Raw genomic sequence first — 23,957 nt, forward strand, 5'->3', positions numbered from 1 at the left:
TTCAATCATTGAGTTTAAACTAGAATTAATTCTATTAATATTTACCTTTACTGCATTAACTTTCCTGCACTTTGAAGCCTTAAATAGATGGTCAGTAAATAAAAGTGTTTATTAAACAGGGTCCTAAAACAGATGTTGTTTTCTTGACCACTAAAACAGGCAAAATTATTAAAATTTTGCATCAATAAAACTTGATTAAAATGATTTTGATAACTTTATATTAGATATTGTGTTGAACTTTGTAGTTGAAATGCAGACTAGCATATGATCTTTAATTTCTCTTTAAGCTTGTACACTACAGGCACACACTTTAAAAAAAATTAAAAACCTGTATGGTAATGTATCTCAGGTCTTGCTGCATTTTCTTTTGACTGTGTTCACACCAATATTCAGACTTTAAAACAGTAACTGAAAAAGGAAATGAAAACAAATAAAAAGATTCAACATACCTTTAAAGGCATAACTCTGTCTGCAAAATGCATTCTACACCACTTTTTAAAAAATAGTTTCTTTTGAGAATGTGTTGACAATATTTTCACATTTCTCTGTGAAATCCCTATTGTTAGCCATCTCATCATGTCCTAATTCAATGGGAAGGGTGGAGATTGGACTGAGGTGTTCACGTTTGCCTGGCCATCATCACATTGCTCCGCACAACTATGGTATACTTTGAGTGAGTGTGACCAATCTTCTGAGCAACTTTCACTTTTGCATGGCCATCGTCACATTGCAAATTATTATCCATTTAGTTAGGTCTAGAGGCAATACAGAACCAGAACAAATATCCAATGAGGGGAAAGATAAAACATTGGCACTTGCCTAGGTTATACCAGACATCCATCTCTCCACTTAGAGTTCGAACTTCAATGATGGTCTGCCCCAAAAAGTCATCAGATTCTCTCTTAAACCTTTGTTTTACCCGTGATTTGATGTCATCATCTTCATCCCACACTCGTACTTTTATTCGGTCAGATGAATTGTGACATTCACTGAAATGAAACAATTGTTAGTTTTTCAATTAACAATGTTCTGTTTTCAATTTGTTTTGCTTTTTTACATTTTCAAATAGATGAAAGCATATATCTTCAACAAGTTAACTGAGTTTATATGTTACCATGATATGTATAATTTAGAACAGTAAATAAGGTGTTATGCAATCTAGGTGGCCTAAATGAATAGCACAGCAAGCTCTGACTGCAGGAGTATGAAACAGCTGAGAACAGTCATAATTCTTTAAAAATAATACTTCAGTTTCTGGAAATCTGAAATTAAAACAGAAAATGCCAGGAATATTCGGCATGTCTCATAGCATCTGTGGAGAGAGAAACGGTGTTAACATTTCAGGTCAATGACCTTTCATCAGAACTGAAACTTTTTCCAGGAAAGATCTGAAACGTTAACTCTGATTCTCTTTCCACAGATACTGCCAGACCTTTTGAATATTTCTGGCATTTTCTGTTTTTAATTCATAATAATTAAATCTACAGACAATAATGGCAAGGGAAAAAATGAATTTCTTATTGTACTACATTGCTTTCTATTACAGTTCTAGTGTTACTAACTATTGGCTGTAGGGCGCATCATGGAATGCCGCAAAGTAGACTTGAACCTGCAAAGAAAACACAGGGAGCTCCCAATCTCAATAGCCTTGGAAAGTTATTCAGTGTCAGCCAAGCATTTATCCACAGGGAGGAAGGTGGCTAGTCACCTTAGGCCACACGTACACTTATAATGGACTTCTTCATTGGCCTCCTTGTCTCAGGAGACAATGGGTAAGCGCCTGGAGGTGGTCAGTGGTTTGTGGAGCAGCGCCTGGAGTGGCTATAAAGGCCAATACTAGAGTGACAGACTCTTCCACAGGTGCTGCACATAAAATTGGTTGTCGGGGTTGTTACACAGTTGGCTCTCCCCTTGCGCTTCTGACTTTTTTCCTGCCAACTGCTAAGTCTCTTCGACTCGCCACACTTTAGCCCCGCCTTTATGGCTGCCCGCCAGCTCTGGCGATCGCTGGCAACTGACTCCCACGACTTGTGATCAATGTTACAGGACTTCAAGTTGCGTTTGCAGACGTCTTTAAAGCGGAGACATTGACGGCCGGTGGGTCTGATACCAGTGGCGAGCTTGCTGTACAATGTGTCCTTGGGGATCCTGCCATCTTCCATGTGGCTCACATGGCCAAGTCATCTCAAGCGCCGCTGACTCAGTAGTGTGTATAAGCTGGGGATGTTGGCCGCCTCGAGGACCTCTGTGTTGGAGATATGGTCCTGCCACCTGATGCCAAGGATTCTCCGGAGGCAGCGAAGACGGAATGAATTGAGACGACGCTCTTGGCTGACATACATTGTCCAGGCCTCGCTGCCGTAGAGCAAGGTACTGAGGACACAGGCTTGATACACTCGGACTTTTGTGTTCCGTGTCAGTGCGCCATTTTCCCACACTCTCTTGGCCAGTCTGGACATAGCAATGGAAGCCTTTCCCGTGCGCTTGTTGATTTCTGCATCGAGAGACAGGTTACTGGTGATAGTTGAGCCTAGGTAGGTGAACTCTTGAACCACTTCCAGAGCGTGGTCGCCGATATTGATGGATGGAGCATTTCTGACGTCCTGTCCCATGATGTTCGTTTTATTGAGGCTGATGGTTAGGCCAAAATCGTTGCAGGCAGCCGCAAACCTGTCGATGAGACTCTGCAGACACTCTTCAGTATGAGATGTTAATGCAGCATCGGCAGCAAAGAGGAGTTTCCTGATGAGGACTTTCCGTACTTTGGTCTTCGCTCTTAGGCAGGCATTTTCCTCCACACAAGATCAGGTGGCATGTTGTTCAACCTTGCCTGCCTAAGAGCGAAGACCAAAGTACGGATAATGGACTAGTTATAGAGTTATAGCAGAAACCAGCAAGCAAATCTTCATTCCAGTCTCTTGGAAAAGAAAGAATTTGCATAGATATTATCGCACCTTTTATACCCTCAGGCTGTACTAAATTGCTTCAAAGTCAATCAACTAGTTCTGATGTAGTATTACTAATGTTATATAGCAAAATGAGCAACATATTCCCACAAACAGCAAAAAATATAAATGACCAACTAATCTGTTTTGGCGGTATTGGTTGACCAAAGAATGTTGGACAGGATGCTTGGGAGAATTTCCCCACTATTTCTTCACACTGTGTCTTTGGATCTTTTACATCCACCTGAACATGTTGGAGCATCCTCAGTTTAATGTCTCATCTGAAAGAAGGCACCTCAAACAATGCAACACTCCCTTGGTGTTACATTAAAATGAATAGATTATGTACTTAAATTGGGGAGTGGGGCTTGAACTAATGTCCTTCAGATTCCAACACAAAAGAACAACCAACTGAGGCAAATTGACAGCTCTGATGGGAAAAATAAATTATGCAAGTGGTTGCTAGGCATTTGCAACTCTCATAGTTTAGGGCAACCTATTTTTGTTCTTTTACTTTCTCTTATGTTATTGTGGCTGTTAATGAGGTACTGGCATATGACACTGGGATCATAGTAAATCAGATGCCACAATTAGTTAGCTTGACAAAATAATATAAGGTCAGCTCACCTAAAATATTTCAGTGGTGCTCCCAGCATGTAGCACTCGACAGAATCAGGTACCAGCTTAGAAGGGCTGCTGGCTGCTTAACTGTTGCCACCATTTAAACAAAAAAGAATACAGCCATTGGAATCCTAAGTCTCCTTGCTACATTTGGCCATTGAAAGCCAAACAAATGCAGCAAAAAAAAAAAATCCCTTGATAAAGTCTGGGCTTCCCCTGAAGGGCCGGTTCCAAACTGGCAGTTAGTGATTACAATGCTGATCTGCCATCCCAATTTGCATTATGGAGACCGAATGGAAATATGGTAGGACTCAGGCTGTGATAATTTGGGGAGTCAGCACCCATTACACTTTGACACAATAGTTGCCTGCCATTGCATCATCAGCCCATAATCTCAGTTTATAAACTACCCAGCTGTGACGGTTACCCGTAAATGAGTTTAATGCTATACCAACAGTTTCCTTTCTTCTGTTGCAAGAAAAAGCATAAGAGTGTTGTTAGGACATTCTGTTATCTGTAATTTGACTGAAAGGTCTCTATAGTATTGCAGCACTTTCCTTTCCTGTTAGAAACTGAGAGTAAGAATTAGAATGGCACTGAATCTCCGCTCCAACATTTGACTGAGTCAGAGAAACACATGAAGCAAGTCTACCGAGGGTTGCACAGGATTGGAAGGTAGTGGAGTGTACTGCAAGTATAACTATTAAGTATAAAATCAAATACCATACAGAAAGGAAAGGTTATTGTTTCACTTATTCTTCCTTTTAGAATTCACAGAAGCGCGCACTATTGTCTCACTGAGAAAGAGCAGACAGATGATCTGCTGTCAAGCCTCAGTTAGCATTGCTCTGCGACTGAACTCTATAAGCAAGTGGCCTAGTTTGGCTTAATTTCTTATTTTGCCTTCCTTCTTGTGAGAAATGCCTGATAATGACAGATGCAAAACGTTCATTAACAAAAATGAATTTCAAATTAGACATCTAAAAGTTGTAAATGCACTATAAATGAAATTATCTTGTATTACATTTTTAAAATAAATTTCTGTTAGAGCCAAAAGATTTTGTTATAATTAATTCCAATGCCCTCCTGGCCAGCTCCCACCTTACATCCTCAATAAACTTGAGCTCATTCAAAACTCTTCCTATTCAACCATTGCCTGTGCTCACTGACATACATTGGCTCCCCTCAACCAGCGCCTCGATTTTAAAATTCTCATCCTCATGATCAAAACCCCTCCATGGTCTCACCCCTCTCTATCTCTGTAGCCTTCTCCCACCCCACAACTGACTGTGCCTTCAGACAACTCAGCCTGAAGCTCTGAAATTCCCTCCTTGAACATCTCTGCCTCTCTCTACTCCTTTAAGATACTCCTTGGTACCTAGCCCTTTGAGTGAACTTGCCCACCCTAATCTCTCCTTTGGCTTGGTGTAAATTTTTGTCTGTTTACAGTCCAATAAAGCACTTTGGGATGTTTTACCCCACTTTATAAATGTAAGTGGTTGTTGTAATGATTAACAATATACATTTATATAGCACTTTAATGTGGTAAAATAGCACAAGGGGCTTCATAGCTTAGGGTTAGACCAAAGCAGGTGTTGGAAAGAATTAGGTTAGGTAACCAAAAGTAGAATTGAAAGGTAGGCTTTTAGAAGGCTTTTCAAGTGGGAAAGGATGAAGCAAAGCAGGCAATATTTAGAAGAGTGGAGGATGAAAGCTGTGACATAGTGCTGGAGCAGGTTGTAGCTGTAGAGAGAAGAAAGATCATGGAAGGATTAATAGATAAAGATTTAGACACTGATGCATACAGAGGATGCTCAGCCGAGGTGCGTGGGAAATCATGTCTCACAAATTTGATTGAGGTTTTCGAGGAGGTGACCAAGGCGATTGACGAGGGACAAAGGAAAATCTTTAAAGCTAAGAGGTGTCAATTGAACCCATTTTACACCCATCCTAAAACACTCCAGAATCGAATGTCTTCTTTTGAAAAAAAGGTGTGATATAGTCACACCCTGGGCCATTGTGCAGTCACCAAGGGGAAGAGACCAGAGCGTCTCCTACAGGAGGTGACAAGTAACACAGCTTAACCTTACAAAAAGCAGTCTAGTGAGACTCCAGAGAGAGAAGAAAAGCAACATCCAGCAGCTTGCTTTCCAGCAAACCAGAAGGCACGTGCCCTGCTGTAGAATTCTACATCTATGCTAGACAGCAGAGAACTAGAGTGATCTGCCATCTTCAACTGAACTTTCAACCAAGAGAGAAATCTATAATCACCTCAGGCCTGCAACCCATGAGAACTCGACTGCCAAGAGAATTCAACAAGTTTACGTGACTCCCCCAAAACCTACCCCCCACTTATGCTCTCTATCTGTCTCTTCTTTTGTGTGTGTGTGTCATGCGCGAGAATGCGTGAGTGGATGCTGTTGCAACAATAAACAATTGATTTTCTGTTTGTAAACCTACAAGAAAACTTGTCACTGTTCATCTATTTGACAAATAAAACACCAAGGGGTTAAACACTAATAACAAAACACACTAGCTGTGGTCTGGTGGGGAGTTGGACAGTGGGAACCACCCACATCTCACCACTTGGCTGTAACATGAGAAATTCAGGTGATCAAATGGTATGGTCAAATGTGTTGAATACCAGAGAGAGATCAAAAAGGATAATGAATAATGTACTACTGTCACAGTTACACAGAAGGCAGGTGGTAACTTTGACCAGGGCAGCTTAGAAACTAGAATGAAGAAATTTGAACAGAGTGATGGGAGATGTGCTCAATTTAGCTGGCAATGACATAGTGTAAAATCTTGTATCTTCATGTGCCTGTGCCAATTTCTATGACTTCTGCCTCCAGACACTGCTAGCAAACCAATCTGTTTTGGATGGTAAATTTACATATATTGTAACAAAGTAAGTAAGTAAAATGCATATTTGAAATTCAAAGTAACTTACAAGTTGAAGTTCTCCTCCCAGATTGGGTTAAGGTTCCCGTAGATGGTTTTGGTACGTTTTTTAGTCTTCCCAACTTGAACTGTGACGTAAGGATCACTGGAACCCGTTTTATCCTTGGCTTGCAGACCTTGGGCACACACCACTGTAGATATCAAAGATTGGTTCTAATTATCAAATTCAATATTCGAGTGAATGTTCCAAAGTTTCAATATTTATTCTGATAATTTCAGTAATATTTTTGTTGCATCAATACATTCCAAATCAACTCAAAAGATTTTTCAAATGTAACATTGGAAATTGAGATAAAACTACTGGAAAACAAACAAAAACCACAAATTCTGAAAATTCACAAGCGGTTGATCAGCATCTGAAAAGAGAAAGGAAGGTTAATGTTTCTGCAACGATGGCCTTGATTTCAACTCTGTCTAGTGGAAACCAGGCGGGGATCAGTTAAAATTGAGAAGGGGACATATGCACTTTTTCCTGCCCAATCTGAATGACTGCAACTTTAAATTGAAGGCAACAAAGGCACCTACCCCAAGCCGGCAGGATCCTCTTCAAATATGCAGGACATGCTTCAATGGCATCATTGTCAAGTATATATCTCTTTTAAAAATTACTGAATCTGCTTCCACCAGCCTTTCAGGCACTGCATTCCAGATCATAATTTGTTGCGTTAAAAAAAATCTCACCTCCTCTCTAGTGCTTTTGCCTATTATCTTAAATCTGTGTTCTCAGTTTTTTCAACGCACCCACTAGTCATAGAGTCGTACAGCACAGACTCTGGCTATCTACCCTACTATCTATGCTAATCATAATTTTATATACCTCTATCATGTCCCCTGGAAAGTTTCTCTTGTTTACTCTCATGAAACCATGTATAATTTTGAACTCCTCCATTGAATCTCTTGTAAACCTTCTCTGCTCTAAGGAGAACAATCTCAGCTTCTCTAGTCTCTTCACATAACTCAAGTCACTTGTCCCGGGTATCATTCTGGTAAATTTCTTCTGCTTCCTCAATATTACTTCCACAAAAGTAGTCATTAGGTGGGTTGGGAGGACCTACTCCTTCAAAGTCCAGGTCAACTGCTGTTAATTAAGTTATTGGCTGGAATTTTATGACACCCGCCCCCCCCCACCCCCAGCAGGAGCGGACTGCTGGCGAGGGGTTGTAAAATTGAGTGGGAGACGGGGGATGCCATTCCCGACGCCTTCCCGCCCCCACTGAAAATTTACAAGGGATGGTGGCGTCGAAAACGACTCGCCCACCCCAGGCCAATCAAAACCCTTAAGTGGCCTATTAACTGCCACTTAAGGGCCTCCTCCTCCGACTGCTGGTATTTTACCAGCGGCTGGCAGGTGGCTGAGGACCCCCCAGGAGACCAAGTAAAATCTGGCAGCCTCCTTGTTGGCTGGGAAGGGGGGGCCCTCCTGATCAAGCATCCTGTGTCTCACGGAGGCTCCCCTGACCCCCCCTCACTAATGGCCCATCCGCCCCACTACACAACACTCCCCCCGTCCCCAACCTAGCCCCCTTGCCTCACCCGGGGTCAGCCGATTGTCCCCAGCAAGGCCCCACAAACTTACCTTTCTCCTGGGGCCGCTGTCTCTCTTGCTGCTGAAGCTGGGTGCAGTCCCAGTAGTGGCCACCGCTGATTGGCCAGCAGCTCTTGGAGACGGGATGTCCTGCCCGAGGCCAATAAAGGGCCGGGGGTGGCAGGTAAAATCCTGGCGTGGCTCCCAGGTCCAGCAGAGGCAGGCTCACCTCCCGATTTTCTGGCCGGTGGGCAGGGCCTTCCAACCAACGTAAAATTCTGGCCATTACTGTACAAATTTATACCTGATCAATCAATCAATAGGGGTGGCGCAGTGGTTAGCACCGCAGCCTCACAGCTCCAGCGACCCGGGTTCAATTCTGGGTACTGCCTGTGTGGAGTTTGCAAGTTCTCCCTGTGTCTGCGTGGGTTTTCTCCGGGTGCTCCGGTTTCCTCCCACAAGCCAAAAGACTTGCAGGTTGGTAGGTAAATTGGCCATTATAAATTGCCCCTAGTATAGGTAGGTGGTAGGGAAATATAGGGACAGGGGAATGTGGTAGGGAACATGGGATTAGTGTAGGATTAGTATAAATGGGTGGTTGATGGTCGGCACAGACTCGGTGGGCCGAAGGGCCTGTTTCAGTGCTGTATCTCTAAACTAAACTAAACTAATTCCATTATTTTCACAGGACTGAAGACAGGCAATAGGTTTGTAGTTGCCTGAATCTGATATTCTCTCTTTTTGAATATGGATATCATATTAGTCTGTTTGCAATTATATGTACCTCCCCAGTTTCCCTGACACTCAATGAAACATAGAGCCTCTCAAATCTCTCTTCACTTCCCTTCAGAATTCTAGGATAAGTACCATCTATCTCTAGGGATTTTGAATGTAGATTTAGCTCCCTTTGGTCCCTAGTGCCATTCACATCCGATGGGGAAGTAACTGAAGATTGCTTCTAGCTGAGCACAACCTGAAATCAATCAGCAAACAGCATGGATGCCAAGTGCCAGCTTAAATGCTGACACTGATGACTAATATTATCCAAACAATAAGAATGTTAAACCAGCTAAATGGTTGCACAATGCTAACCAGGTTGGAGAAGCTGTTTGCTCTGATTGGAAAAGTAACATGAAGGGAATATAGCTGACTAGATATACTACACTTTGCCGGATACCTTTTGTATTTAGGTTAAATGCTCAATGATGTCTTTGTACACGAGTATTGGTCTGCAGCAAAAAAACCTTCCTGACGGAAATAATCCAACCCCTAGGTGAAAATAACAGTATACTAGCTAATTAATCACACCAAAAGCAATATTAAGTTGTGTATTGCGTTCAATAAATCTCAGAATGCTTTGAATTGTACTGCTCTTGCTATTCCCGTTTTCTATTATTGTGCAGCAATTAGGTCAGTTCAGATTTGTTCATAAATTACATTCCTGTCATCTGCCAACAGAAAGTCAATGAGCAGTTGCATTGGCAATATTACAGCATGGTCTAAATGGGGAACAAGTAGCAATGTTCAGTAAAATCTTAACTTTCTGCATGATCAAATGTGCATGACAAATAAAACTCAATGTCAAGCCAGATTCCCTTTAGTAATATGCCCAGTTCATCTCATCCATGTTGTTACAATTGCAGCATCTCCATTGAAGATCTGAATGACTCTCGGGCCACATTTTGAGTAAACACAATAGCTCCTTTCATGATGTTGAGTATGGACTGCCGACAACAGATTTTCCACACCATTGTGCGAACCTCTAAAGTGCTGCAATATATTTTCCCAAAGAATAGTGTTAAACTCCAGAAAGCTTATTTTGGAAGAATAATCCTGGAGCCTATCTTAACTCAGTTTCACATTTATTGCACAGAATGAAAGGATTACAAACATGTAGCTCCTCACTCAAAACACTCCACCAGTAATTGTCTGCTTACAAGTGCTCAAGAAAGACCCCAATTAACACCCTACACCTGCATATAATCAAACAATTGATACACAATTAACAGATTCCCATCTTTGAGAATACAATGTGGATTAATATGCTCAAAAAACATTTCAAAGTAAATTCCATATTGGGTACCAAGTATTACATTGAGACACGCCCCTCCTCTAGCACCCCTAACAATTTCTTTGTAAGAGCATTTCTTTTTGTGAAACAATTGGACAGCTGACAACTTGCATCTACCCATTTAAGTTTGGAGATTTCCTTTCTCTCCAGGATTTGTTTCAATCCAGCAAGGTCAATATGTAGTCTTTTCTCACTCACACTTTTTGTAGAGTATACACTGTGCCACAAAGAACGATTATCCACATAACATTCAATGGGTATCCTATTTTCAGTATGTCCCTTGTTCAGAATTTCTCCCAAAATATTTGACAATTAGAACCCCATGTCTACTGCCTCCACAACACCTGGTGTTTCCACAGCTAAAGTGCTTTTAATGACCCGTTTTATTTTCTTAGCCTCCCAAGCTAAAGGACACCATTTTCCATATTCAACGATCAGAAATATTATGAAATCAGCTGCACTGGAATACCCATCAGCAAGGTTAGCATGTGAAGCATCACTAAAAATTATTAGCTTCCTGTTCTTTGGGTCACCTAAGGATGGGAATTTCAGTACACATTTCTCCAGATTTAGTTTTTTTAATGTTTTATTTGCCCTTAAAATATTCTCAACTTCCAGCTGTTTCATCATCATGCTTAGCTCAGCACATAAAAGCTAGCAAAAGGCCTAGTTTGAAAGCACAAGCAGTTTAATTGACCAATCAAGCTTCATAATTGCTCAGTCTCTGCTTTAGAGAGATCATCATCTTTCTGTGATGACCTAACACAATTAACTGGGATGGCAGTAACACTCTCTAAAAAGGATTGTTGATTTAAAGTTATTCCAGACTTAGTCTGCTTAATATCTAAACCAATATATTTTAAGGGCCCACAAGTCTGACTCCCAATCTTAAATTCTGCCCTAATTTTATTAACAATTTATTTCTCAAAATCCACAGTACCACCCCATAAGAAATCATCAACGTGCATCATGAAGATGTCTGAAAGTTTTCCTTTATGATCCCAATAAAACATTGCAGGATCTGTTTTTAGTTGAACACAACCAATTTTCAACAAAACAGATCTCACCGAGAAATACAACATCCTGGAAGCAGCATTAAGGTCATAGACGCATTTGTTCAGTTTCCATACTTTTCCTTCTGCATCAGCTGCCTCTTTGGGTGGTTTCAGAAACACTTCTCTCTGAAAAGTATCACGCTGCAGAAATGCAGCTTTTATGTCAATGGATCTATACTCCCATGGATATGCGGCCAAAACAGCTAAAAAGACTTTCAAGAATACTTTTCCAGCTGTGGGAGAGTCCACTCCAACATTGGTATCACCCAGTCGCTCTTCAAAACCCCTTGCAACTAGCCTCGGTTTAGCCTTATAATTCCACAGGGAAGGACTTCTTTTCGTACAAATCCATCTATGTGACAAGGCTGCCTGTCCCCTATCTGGTACCTCAGAATAAACTCCAAACTCTCTCCAACTCTCGAATTCCTTATGTTTTGCTTTTCTTATTAGTTTATCCTCAAGTTTGTTGGCAGCCACTAAACCTTTACAGTCTTCATGCTCTTTTCTTTAATAGTGCAGTGATTATGTTACTGGACTTTTAATCCAGAGATTGAGAGTTCAATTCTCACCTTGACTGTTGAAAATTTAGTGGTAGGTGATTGTCGTATAGTGGTGAGCATAGCTGCCTTCCAAGTAGTTGACCTAGGTTCAATTCCCAGCCATCGCAAATCTGAGTATTTTGGGGGAGGTTGTGGCCAAGTGGTAATGTCACTGGACTAACAATGCAGGAACCCAGGCTAAAGCTCTGGGGGCATGGGTTTGAATCCCATCAGAGCAGATGGTGAAATTTGAATTCAATTAATAATTCTGGAATTTTCCCAATACTACAGAAAGCCGAGAGGAACATAGAAAGTAGAGAGGTGAAATCAAAAAGAAAATTAGGAAAGCTAAGAGGGAACATGAAAGAATATTGATAAGCAAAATCAAGGTGAACCCAAAGATGTTTTTGAAAGCTAACATGCAGATGATGCAAGCAATTAAGAAGGCTAATGGTATGTCAGCCTTTATTGCAAGAGGATTTGAGAACAGTGAAGTCTTGCTTCAATTGTATAGAACCTTGGTGAGACTGCACCTGGTGTACTGTGTGCAGTTTTGGTCCCCTTACCTTAGGAAGGATATTATTGCCATAAAGGGAGTGCAGCAAAGGATCACCAGACTTGTTACCGGGATGGCGGGACTGTCATATGAAGAGAGATTGGGGAAACTGGACCTGTATTCTCTAGAGTTTCGAAGAATGAGAGGTGATCTCATTGAAACCTACAAAATACTTAGAGATAGACAGGGTAGATGCAGATAAGATGTTGGGGAGTCTAGAACCGGGGACACAATTTCAAAATGAGGAAGCCACTTAGGACAGAGATGAGGAGAAATGTCTTTACTCAGAGGGTTGTGAATCTTTGTAATTCTCTACCCCAGAGGACTGTGGAAGCTCAGTCATTGAGTATGTTTCAAGCAGAGATTAACAGATTTCTAAATACCAATGACATAAAGGGATATGGGGATTATGTGGGGAAAAGGCATTGAAGTGGATGATCAGCCATGATCATATTGAACGGCGGGACAGGCTTGATGGGCTGAATGGCCTACTCCTGCTCCGATGAGGACTTCTGCTTCTAGTTCTATTCCGATACTGCTGTCTAGCCTTCATTTCATTGTGGAATCTGCTTAAACTATGCCCTTTATTAGTACTTTGATGTCTTTCGGGACAGCTGCTGGAAGATCTCCCTTGCACATTATCAGAGGCTCTTTCTTCAGTATGTGATCACTTCCTTACGCAAGAGTCACTTCCAGACCTACTACTAGAACTTGCACTGCGTCTTCTTACCCTCCACTTGTTCTCCCCATTCTGTAAGTCTATGGATCTTGCTTCTTGGCCATCATCTTGAACATTTAACCAATATTTTTAAACTTGCCTATAGATTTTCCTACACGCCCCACAATTGTTGCATCCCTCCATCTAGTAGACCCGTCTGGAATATATGTGACCCGAGTACCTACCCGGGACAATTGTCCTTTGGATGCAATAGCTCTTTCTTGAGCGTCATGATCCCTCACATTACTATCCAACCCTTGATCTACCTCATTCTGTTCCTCAGGACCTTCATCACAAATCACATGAATATTTGAGGTGCAAGGTGCATCGTTTCTCCCCCCTATCAACTGTTCAGATTCTGAGATTTTGTAATCAGCCCCGATTAATTGCAAGGAATGAACTTTAACAGTTTGATTTCCATGCGTGATAACCACTGTCTTACCATCACAACTGTTTTACTTTACCAGAGCCCTTCCATTCCCTATGACCCTCCCTTTTATAATACACCAAATCTCCTGAATTAAGTTCCACCTCAGATGGCCTTATATGATGCCTCAGAGCTGTCCGAATTTTCTCAGAGACCTCAGCCTTGATGGATGCCTGTCTCCCTGCATGTAAAACATTCAAATGTGCAGAAAAAAACAGAACTAATTGTAGTACCTTCTAGAGCAGGAGGACTGTCGCACAGTACAGAAGGCAATTTGGATTCCACCCACAAACCAATTGATAGGGACTATATCCTCCAATCATCTGAAGCAAATTCTTCACATGAATTGACCATGTCAAAGTAGTTGGCAACTTGCAGTTTGGCTGGTCAGCTAAGATTTTATGCAGCATTTCATTAACCATTGTGTGATTCCTTTCACAGAGCCCATTGCTGAAAGGCTTTCAGTATTCACAACCGTAATGTTCATGATTTCACACATGTCTCTGAATTCGTCCCCTCCATTAACAGTCAGAAACTTAGCTGGAGCCCCAAGTCCAATCCCTATCCATTTCTCCGTAACTTTGTCTATAATCACCCTCTTGTCATTGCTATTTATTATTTCAGAAAGGCTAAATCTCGTTGCTAGGTTTATAAAATGTATAATTATATTTATAATATTTATATTTAACATAACATTTATATATATAAATTATAAAATAGAATGAAAATATTCTTGTCTTTGTCCCACACCTTTAAACTACCTCGTTAAAGTCACTTAAAGCCAATGGAAGGCTGATAATAGGACATGATGGTGTCCTCTGATCCTTTTTTTTTACAGATTTCACACTTTTCACTAATCTCTTCTGTTATCCTCGTATACTCATCAATCACACCTGCATCCTTTAGCAGGGTTTTTAATCTGACAAGAAGGATTATCAAATTGTCTGTGTAAATTTAAGACAATTTGCTTTTTATCTCTCTGATTCTTAACACTTGATGCCATTAGTACTGTTCTAACACTCTGACCAGAATCAAGTTTTGTTAAGGGTATACTATAATGCCCTGTTACGGCCAGGTGAGAAAGGTGTCTAGGGGTCTTTTACTGTCTTTGCCTGGTCTTATTGTAACAGGGTTTGATTTTAAACACACTGTGTTTTGAACTCTCCCTTTATGAATCCTTGTTCACAGCTTTTCAATTATAAGGCAATGAAATGAGCACACCAGGTTTTCTTTAGGTTTAAAGAAAAGTGAAATTTATTAAACCTTAAACTCTAATACAGTTAATGTCTACGGATATATGACGCGCCCACGCTAGCATACACACGCAATACACACATCCAAATAGGGACAGAAAAGAGAAGAAAAATAAAATGGAGAGGTTTGAGGCAGTCTCTAAAAGGGGGTTTCTTGTTACTGTTCCTGTGTTTCCAGCTCGCTGTGGAGTCCTTGATTGTAGACAGCTCTTACTTTTCGATGGGGCCCAGTATTCCTCTTAAACTTTGTTCACTGTAGGAGACTTATCTCTCTTGGGGTTCATATGTCTTCAATGGTTTCGGAAGCTGGTGAGAAGAGATGAGAGCAGACAGGAGAGAGATGTTCTCAGTCCAGGAGAAAACAGCCTTCTGAATTCAAAATCACTGTTGGAAGTTCAAATTCAAAAAACTCCAACAGTCATGTGGCCAAACTGGCCCGACCACATCGGTTTGTGTATTGGGCCATCTTAGTAATTAACCTGGGCTGTTTCAACGTCTGGTAATCAAAAGTCCATTGTGGATTAAATTGCAGCAGGGAATAGCTCCTTTGTCCTTTGAAGTACTTGTCTGTTGATATGCTAATATCTCTCTCCAGCCAAAATCTCCAATTGTTTTTTAAAGCAAGTTCTTTCTTCGCCATTAGCAGTTTAAAATCAATGTTCATGTTGTGAAATTAATTTTCCTCACTCTTGGCAGGTGGGAGCTTGCCTGATAGTCCTGACTGGGTAAACTGCAAATTCACTGACTTCCCAAAAACAATTGCCTTAACATGCGCCATATCAATTTTCATTTGTGCCTTTGTCATTGAAGGCTTACTCAACAGTAAAGGTATCTCACTAGAAACTACATCAATACTGATAAAGTGGCTTACTCCAACTATTTTACATGGAATTGCTACTCTTTTCAGTGACTTCAATGTGTTGTCATCACCAAACCTAAAGCTGGTAGTACTTTTATACTCCTTAACCTTACGTCGATCCTCACTACTGAGTGAATCCAGGTAGCTTTGTAACCAATCAGTTCTAAATACGGTCAGCGTGCAAGCACTATCCAATACAACACAGTTGAAAGAATTTGTAATTAACACATTCATCACAGGAATAAAACTCCTGTGACTAGTACAATTCATTTAGATTCAACAGTATCTTCCTTTTCTGCTTCAGAATTCTCTGCATTGTGTATTATTTTGAGGACTCTACCCCTCCACTTCAGGCAGTTGATATATAATGATACTTTGAGTCACATCTGAAGCACCTATTAACTGTTCCTTGGGGATTCATGGGAATCATTCACCTATGATTGCTGTTTCAAGTCTGTCTTCCACTATAATAGTGAGACCTGCTAAAGGTGTTTTCATTCTCATTCCTCCTGTCTTTAACTCTTCCATTGTACTTATGCCCGCTTCCAGTATCTGAACCATTTCAAAATCTAGTAAACATCGAGTCCTCCATTCTTTGTGACACCGGAGAATGCCCTGTTTGTTCTACCAGGGCTGTAGGAAATGAGTATTTCCCCAGAAACTTCTTTAAGGCAGCAGATATTTGATCCAACAGGGAGTCGTTGTCCAGGAACTGAACCCCAGTTAGAACGAGAATCCTGTCCATATGTGACACCCTAGCACAATCTAGCAATTTAAATGCTAGCACTGAACCAGGGATCTCTAAATTGAATTTCCTCAATCTTCTATACAGTCTGTTAAAGTCCATGATATATTCCTCCATGAATGTGTTCTGAAATTTATCAAACTCTGACCATGCCTCATACACATTCAATAGGTCATCTTTCTTGTAAATTTCATCCAAGGATTTTCACAGAAGATCCAACCCTTCATCAGTTTCCAACTGACGAGCATCCAGTTCACAAAACACTTTACTTCTGATTTTACTTTTGGTGGGAAGTGACAATGCCAAGACCATGCCTTGTTTCCTCTTTGGTAGAGATGTAACCCATGTCCACATACCCACTTCATTCTTCCACTGGTCATCTGCTTCAGACTCAGAGAACATCGGAGGGTAATCATACCCTGACAATTTACACTTGCTTTCTGCCATATTTTCCACAATAGCCCATGAGATTTTAGTTTTCTATGTAAAAAAAATTTCCTCATTTCCAACCTTCATCTTTAGGCAACCATCATCTGCTACCATATTAAACTCCAGAAAGTTTGTTATGGAAGGATAATGCTGGAGCCTATCTTTACTCAGTTTCATTTTTATTGTACAGAGTAGAAGGATTACAAATATGTAGCTCCTCACTCAAAACCCGCCACCAGTCTCAATAAGTGTCTGCTTATAAGTGCTCAAGACAAACCCCAATTAATACCCTCCACCTACACATAATCAAACAATTGATATGCAATTAACAGATCAACAAATGGAGCTTTCCGGATACTCTGAGAACTTCTACTTTTCATCCTTTTCCTGCAATCAGCTGGCAGGAAATGTAAACTGAATGCAGATTCTCTGAATTAAAGTGGTTGAAAACCTTCAGCCCAATTAGTCACACAGAAACAACTGTACTTCTTGCTCACCAACACAAAGGATTTCTCCAACATGGAGGCATTCTATCTCTTACCACTCAAAGTTTCTGCTGACCGCCATTCCAACGTAGATAATTGGGAATAGAATGCAATGTTGCTATTCTCCATTGGCATTCTTCATGAAAATCTAACTCTGCCGCATTTAGAATCTTCTGTTACACCCTAAGCTCAGATTGGAGGTAAGCAAAACTGGTAACCTGTCTGAGGTGTGAGAACCCAGAACAAGTATTAGAGAGGAATACCAAGATGCACAGAATACTGGGGGAGATAGATAGCACAAGAGTAGGGAATAGTACGTTATTAGGTGGGGTCAGAGTAAGGGAGAAAGTAATAAAGTCTGAAGCAGGGTTAATGTGCATGTATGTGAATGCACGGAGTGTGGTTAATAAGACTGGTGAGGTACAGGTGCAGATTGCCATGTGGAAATATGATGTTGTGGCTATAACAGAGACCTGGCTCAAAGGAGGGCAGGACTGGGTGTTAAATATTTCTGAATACAAGGTGTTCAGGAAAGACAACAAAGGGGGAGGGGTGGCAGTATTGATTAAGGAGAGGATTGCAGTGGTGGAGAAAAAGGATGTCCCAGAAGGGTCAAGGACAGAATCAATTTGGCTGGAGCTAAGGAACAGAAAAGGTGCGGTTACATTGCTCGGTGTTGTCTACGGGCCACCAGCTAGTGGGAAGGACATGGAGGAACAAATTTGTAAGGAAATTACAGAAAGGTGCAAAGATTATAGGGTAGTTATAATGGGGGACTTTAATTATTCAAATATAGACTGAGATAATAGCAGTGTAAAGGGCAGTGAGGGGCAAGAGTTCCTAGAGTGTGTTCAGGAAAATTTTCTCCAACAGTATGTTGCTAGTCCAATGAGAAAGGAGGCACTGTTAGACCTAGTTCTTGGGAATGAGGTGTGCCAAGTGGATCAAGTATCAGTAGGACAGCATTTCAGCGATCATTGTATCATATGGTTTAGGCTGACTATGGAAAAGGACAAAGAGCAATCCAGGGTAAGAATAATTAACTGGGGAAAGGCTAACTTCAATGGGGTAAGAATGGAGCTGGGGCGAATAAATTGGAGTCAAAAACTGGCAGGAAAACTGGTAGATGAACAATGGGCTACCTTCAAAGAGGAGATAGTTCAGGCACAGTCAAGGTATGTTTCCTCGAAGGGGAAAAGTACGGCAAACAAATCCAGAGCTCCCTGGTTGACAAAAGAGATAGAGATTAAGATAAAGAAGAAAAAGTGTTCTTATGACAGATGCCAGGTAGAAAATACTACTGAGAACCAGGCTGAATATAGAATCCAGAGAGGAAGTGAAAAATCAAATAAGAGAAGGAAAGAGAGAGCATGAAAAGAGACTGGCAGCTAGCATTTTAGGAAATCCCAAAGTGTTCTATAGGCATATAACTAGTAAAAGGGTGATAAAAGGAGGAGTGGGGCCGATTGCGGACCAGAAAGGGGATTTACACATGGAGGCAGAGGGCACAAGCTGAGGTATGAAATGAATACTTTATAACTGTCTTTACCAAGGAAGACAATGCAACCCAGGCAATGTTGAAAGAGGAGATAAGGCAGACACTAGAGGGGTTTAAAATTGATAAAGAAGAAGTATTAGAAAGGCTGTCTGTACTTAAAGTGGATGAAGCACCAGGGCTGGATGAGATGTATCCAAGGATACTGAGGGAAATGAGGGTGGAATTCACAGAGGCACTGGCCATAATTTTTCAGTCTTCCTTCGACTCGGGTGTGGTGCTAGAGGACTGGAGAGTTGCAAACTTTACACCCTTGTTCAAATAAGGGTATAAAGATAAGCCCAGCAACTACAGCCAGTCAGTTTAACTTTGGTGGTGATAAAACTTCTAGAAAAAATAATTAGGGACAAAATCAATAGCCACATGGACAAATGTGAGTTAATTAAGGAAAGCCAGCATGGATTTCTAAAGGGAAAATCATGTTTAACTAAATTGCTGGAGTTTTTTTCAGGAGGAACAGAGAGGGTTGATGAGGGCAATGCTGCTGATGTGGTGTACATGGACTTTCAAAAGGCGTTTGATACAGTGCCACACAACAGACTTGTGAGCAAACTTGTAGCTCATGGAATAAAAGGGACGGTAGCAACATAGATACGAAATTGGCTGAGTGGCAGGAAACAAAGAGTAGTGGTTAATGGATGTTTTTCGAGCTGAAGGAAGGTTTGTAGTGGAGTTCCCCAGGGATCAGTGTTGGGACCCTTACTTTTCCTGATATATATTAATGACCTAGACCTTGATGTACAGGAAACAATTTCAAAGTTTGCAGATGATACGAAACTTGGAAGTATTGTGAACTGTGAGGGTAGTGTAGAACTTCAAAAGGACATAGACAAGTTGGTGGAATGGGCAGACAGATGGCAGAAGTAGTTCAATGCAGAGAAATGTGAAGTGATTGATTTTGGTAGGAAAAACATGGAGAGACAATATAAAATAAAGGGAACAATTCTAAAGGGGGTGCAGGAGCAGAGGGGCCTAAGTGTATATGTGCATATGTTATTGAAGGTTGCAGGACAGGTTGAGAGAACAGTTAATAAAGCATACAGTATCCTGGGCATTATTAATAGGGGCATAGAGTACAAGAGCAAGGAAGTTATGTTGAACTTGTATAAGACACTAGTTCGGCCTCAGCTGGAGTATTGTGTCCAATTCTGGGAGCCGCACTTGAGGAAAGATGTGAGGGCATTGTAGAGAGTACAGAAAAGATTCACAAGAATGGTTCCAGGGATGAGGAATTTCAGTTATGAAGATAGATTGGAGAAGTTAGGATTGTTTTCCTTGGAGAAGAGAAGGCTGAGAGGTGATTTGATAGAGGTATTCAAAATCATGAGGGGTCTGGACAGAGTAGATAGAGAGAAACTGTTGCCACTCATGAAAGGATTGAGAACGAGAGGGTACAGATTTAAAGTATTAGGTAAGAGAAGCAAATGTGACATGAGGGAAAACTTTTTCACACAGTGAGTGGCTAAGGTGCACTGCCTGAGTACATGGCTGGTTGAACTGAAGCATTCAAAAGGGAATTAGACAGGGTTATGGGGAGAAGGCAGGGAAATGGAACTAAGGGAGCTGCTCTTTCAGAGAGCTGGTGCAGACATGATCAGCTGATGGTCGCCTTCTGTGCTGTAACGATTCTGTGAAATGGCAAATGCATGATAACATTGCTGAAACATGAATCTAGACAATTATTCATGTTGATAACCTTATTCAGAATGTCGTGCAATCACTCAAACTCTATTAGAAGATCTTTAATGCTGACTGCCAGCAATACCAGAAAGCAATTCCTAGTGAGGAGTGATGAATCTGCGGTGAACTTACTGCTCATAAAAATCTGCCATTGCATTGATTTCCTGCAGTTGCAACTCCATGTGCTACCAATTTAAATAAGAATGCAAAGCAATGATGAAGCACCCGTACTACACTAATTGCTCAATAATACACAACAAAACTGTAATTTTTCACCTTAGCACAGTTCCCAGAGGTTGCAACAATCAGACATAACTCCTATAATGATTGCTCGGATGATACATGACAGAGCATCATTTAACTTTTCACAGCTCTCAGAGCCTCGTATGTGCAATTTTACTTATTTCATCTTACTTATTTTTCTTAAAGTCAGAATGAGTAATGCATTAGTAGAAAAAGAATTACATTCTTTTGTTGATTATCAAGCAAGGACTAGATCAGATGATAGTTGTATGATCATATTGTTGCTATGATGGAATGCAAAATCTCAAATGATTAAGACATTAGCAAATCATGTAATCAGCTTTGTCTCCTACTCCAAGAAACATAGAAAAGAACCTATGCAATGCTCTTACTAATTAGGCATTACTTTCTCAAGAGCCAATGTATCCCCACTAAAGTTAAACAGTCTGGGTTTTTTTTTATTCTTTCATGGGGGCTTCACTGGCAAGGCTAGCATTTGTTGCTCATCCCTAATTACCCTTGACAACTGGGTGGCTTGCTAGGCCATTTCAGAGGGCAGATAACAGTCAACCACATTGCTGTGGGTCGAGAGTCACAGGTAGGCAAGGAGGCAGATTTCCTTCTTTAAAGGAAACCAGATGGGTTTTTAACGACACTCGATGAAAGTTTCATTTTACTGAGACTAGCTTTCAATTCCAAATATCAATTAATTAATTGAATATAAATTCCACCAGCTGTCGTGGTGGTATTTGAACCAGTGTCCCCAGGGCCTCTGGATTACTAGCTCAGTGACATTACCACTACACCACTGTCTCTCCCTGACAAAGTAGAATCATAATGCCAGGTATGATTAATTTATGGTAATATCATCCAAGTATAAGACCAGTAAGTAGACTGAAAACAAGCAGTCTAGCAAGTCATAGTAATCAGTTATGGCAACAGGAAGTCTTTGCGATGGGCAGGATGTGGTGTTGGAAGCTCATTTGGGGTCAAATAGGACATCAAGGTTGTGAACAGTCTGGTCCAGCCTGAGACAGTGGCCGGGGAGGGGGATGAAATTGGATGGTGAAGGGACGAAGATCGGAGGGGCAGGGAAGCCAAAGATAATGGCTTTGGCCTTCCCAATGTTTAACTAGAGGAAATTGTGACTAATCCAGGACTGGATGTTGGACAAGCAGGCTGACAACACAGGGACAATGAATAGATTGAGAGAGAGTGGTGAGGTAGAGCTGGGTGCCATCAACATACCTGTGGAACCTACCATCAAGTCTTTGGAAGATGTTGCCAAGATGCAACATGTAGATCAGGTATAGGAGAGGACTAACGAGAGATCCTTGGGGTAGGGGTGGGGGGAACTCCAGAAGTTATTACAGGAGATTGTCTGGCTACAATTGTATAATTAAGAGTGGAACTACATAAGGTCTGTCCCACTCAAATGGACCAGGGAGAAGAGGCATTGGAGGAAGATAGTATGGTCAACTACATTAAAGGCTGCCAGAGGTTGAGAAGGACAAGGTGATAGTGTGTAAAAAAAAAATGACTTGTTATAATTTTTGGGATGGAAGTAGTTGAGGCCTTTACTGAAATGGTGGACCTCATCCTCTCACATCTATTATACTTCTAATTTCTCTCACAGTGGTGGTGAAGGCCAAACCAAATAGGTGACAGCAATGAATTCCAGAGCTGCAGGAGGGCAGAATCGGTTGGAGGATAAGCCAAGGTAAGGGAGAATGGGAAATTGCCATGGAAGTTGAATCAGAATGTAAAATTTGATTCAAGGTTTCTGTAGGAATCAGAACTCAGAATCAGGCAATCCCTAAAATAAAAGCAAAATACTGCAGATGCTGAAAAACTGAAATAAAAACAAGAAATGCTGGAAATACTCAGCAGTTCTGGCAGCAAGAAGGGTCACTGACCTGAAAAGTTCACTCTGCTTCTCTCTCCACAGACGCTGCCAGACCTGCTGAGTATTTCCAGCATTTCTTGTTTTTATTATAGATTCCCTACCCTTACTTCATTTTCATGTAAATTAGTGCAATCAATTATCTGGAGTAAAACTGAGGATTATCTGTACAAAAATAAATCTAGTAAGGAGCAGGCAATTACAGCTTCAGAAGCAGAAGGTCCAGTCTGACAAAGCACCTAGATTTTGTTGAGGAATTGACAATTTGAGTTGAGTGTAGAAATCCTAAAGATATGATGTCCCTCAATTCCAACATCTGACAAACTTCCATGTGAAAGGCTACTAATTAAATTCAAAGCTGTGGGGATTCATATTAAATCTCAGAAATTGATAAGAAATTGGCTGATGGTTATAAAAGTAAATAAGAGTGCCATGACAATTAAATACAAATAAAAAATATTAATCTGTCTCTGTATAAAGCAGTCAACAGGCTTCTTGTGGTACACTGCATTTTTGGTCATCTCATATATTGGATGACATAAAGGCCCTGGAAAAAGTTCAGAGGAAGACCAGAGATTGATACCCAGTTTCAAATCGCTAAATTAACATAACAGGGTTATAGACCTGGTATATTTAATTCTAGGGGCTGAGTTTTGTTCTCCCACCGCTGGGAGTGGTGGCAGGCGAAGAAAATGGCAGCCCGCATGCACGGGCCGTGCGCAGCAACACCGCTGCAATCTAGCGCACGCTGACTCATTTAAACAACCAGGGTGGGGCCCCCCCTCTCAAATCATGTGGCAGGGGCAGCCTCAGCAACGCCGTGAACTGCGTCGGCTGCCTCTGCGCAGGTGCCATTCTTAAAAGGCTGCCAGACCTGCTACAAAAAGTGCAGAGTTGAACCCCATACCAACCCGCACCACCCCCCCCCTTCACCACTACACAACAAATAAATTGTCACCCCGTTCCCCTCCTCCCAAAACATTTGCATTGTATAGTTGCCCTCTCCCCCCTCAAAACACTAGCTGCTGAGTTGACCTTCACCCCCTTCACCAACTGCACAAGTGCAGAGGTCACCCCTCCCCCCCACATTAGAAATTCAGTGTTGACTGACCCCCAACCCCCCACTACACTAAGAATCCTAAGTTCCCCCCTTTCCCACCTCGGTGGTGCCAGTTTTCCCTGGTCGGGAAAGTGAAGGCGTGAGTGCCGCCCGTCACACGGAAGATCCCGGGCTGCTGGTAAAATCGCGGTTAATTTTATTTAAATTGATTCATTGCCTTTATTAAAATATTTAAAGTTGGGTCCTGCCGCTGAGTGGCGGGGGAACCACCATGGAGCCTCGCTGCCACTGGGAAGATCGAACCCGCCAATCCCAGCATTGGGC

The 23,957-nt window shown here is 41.4% G+C and overlaps 1 protein-coding gene across 1 annotated transcript in view; it reads right to left on the reverse strand.

The window, feature by feature from the left end:
* The window catches only part of LOC137351442 (protein unc-13 homolog A-like), a 281,799-nt gene that overhangs the window by 107,161 nt on the left and 150,681 nt on the right, over nt 1–23,957 (reverse strand). Inside the window, 2 exon segments of the mRNA XM_068015888.1 lie at nt 820–989; nt 6,520–6,661. Coding sequence (XP_067871989.1) covers nt 820–989; nt 6,520–6,661 — 312 coding nt within the window.

Source organism: Heterodontus francisci, chromosome 36 (genome assembly GCF_036365525.1).
Source record: "Heterodontus francisci isolate sHetFra1 chromosome 36, sHetFra1.hap1, whole genome shotgun sequence".
Taxonomy (NCBI): Eukaryota; Metazoa; Chordata; class Chondrichthyes; order Heterodontiformes; family Heterodontidae; genus Heterodontus; species Heterodontus francisci.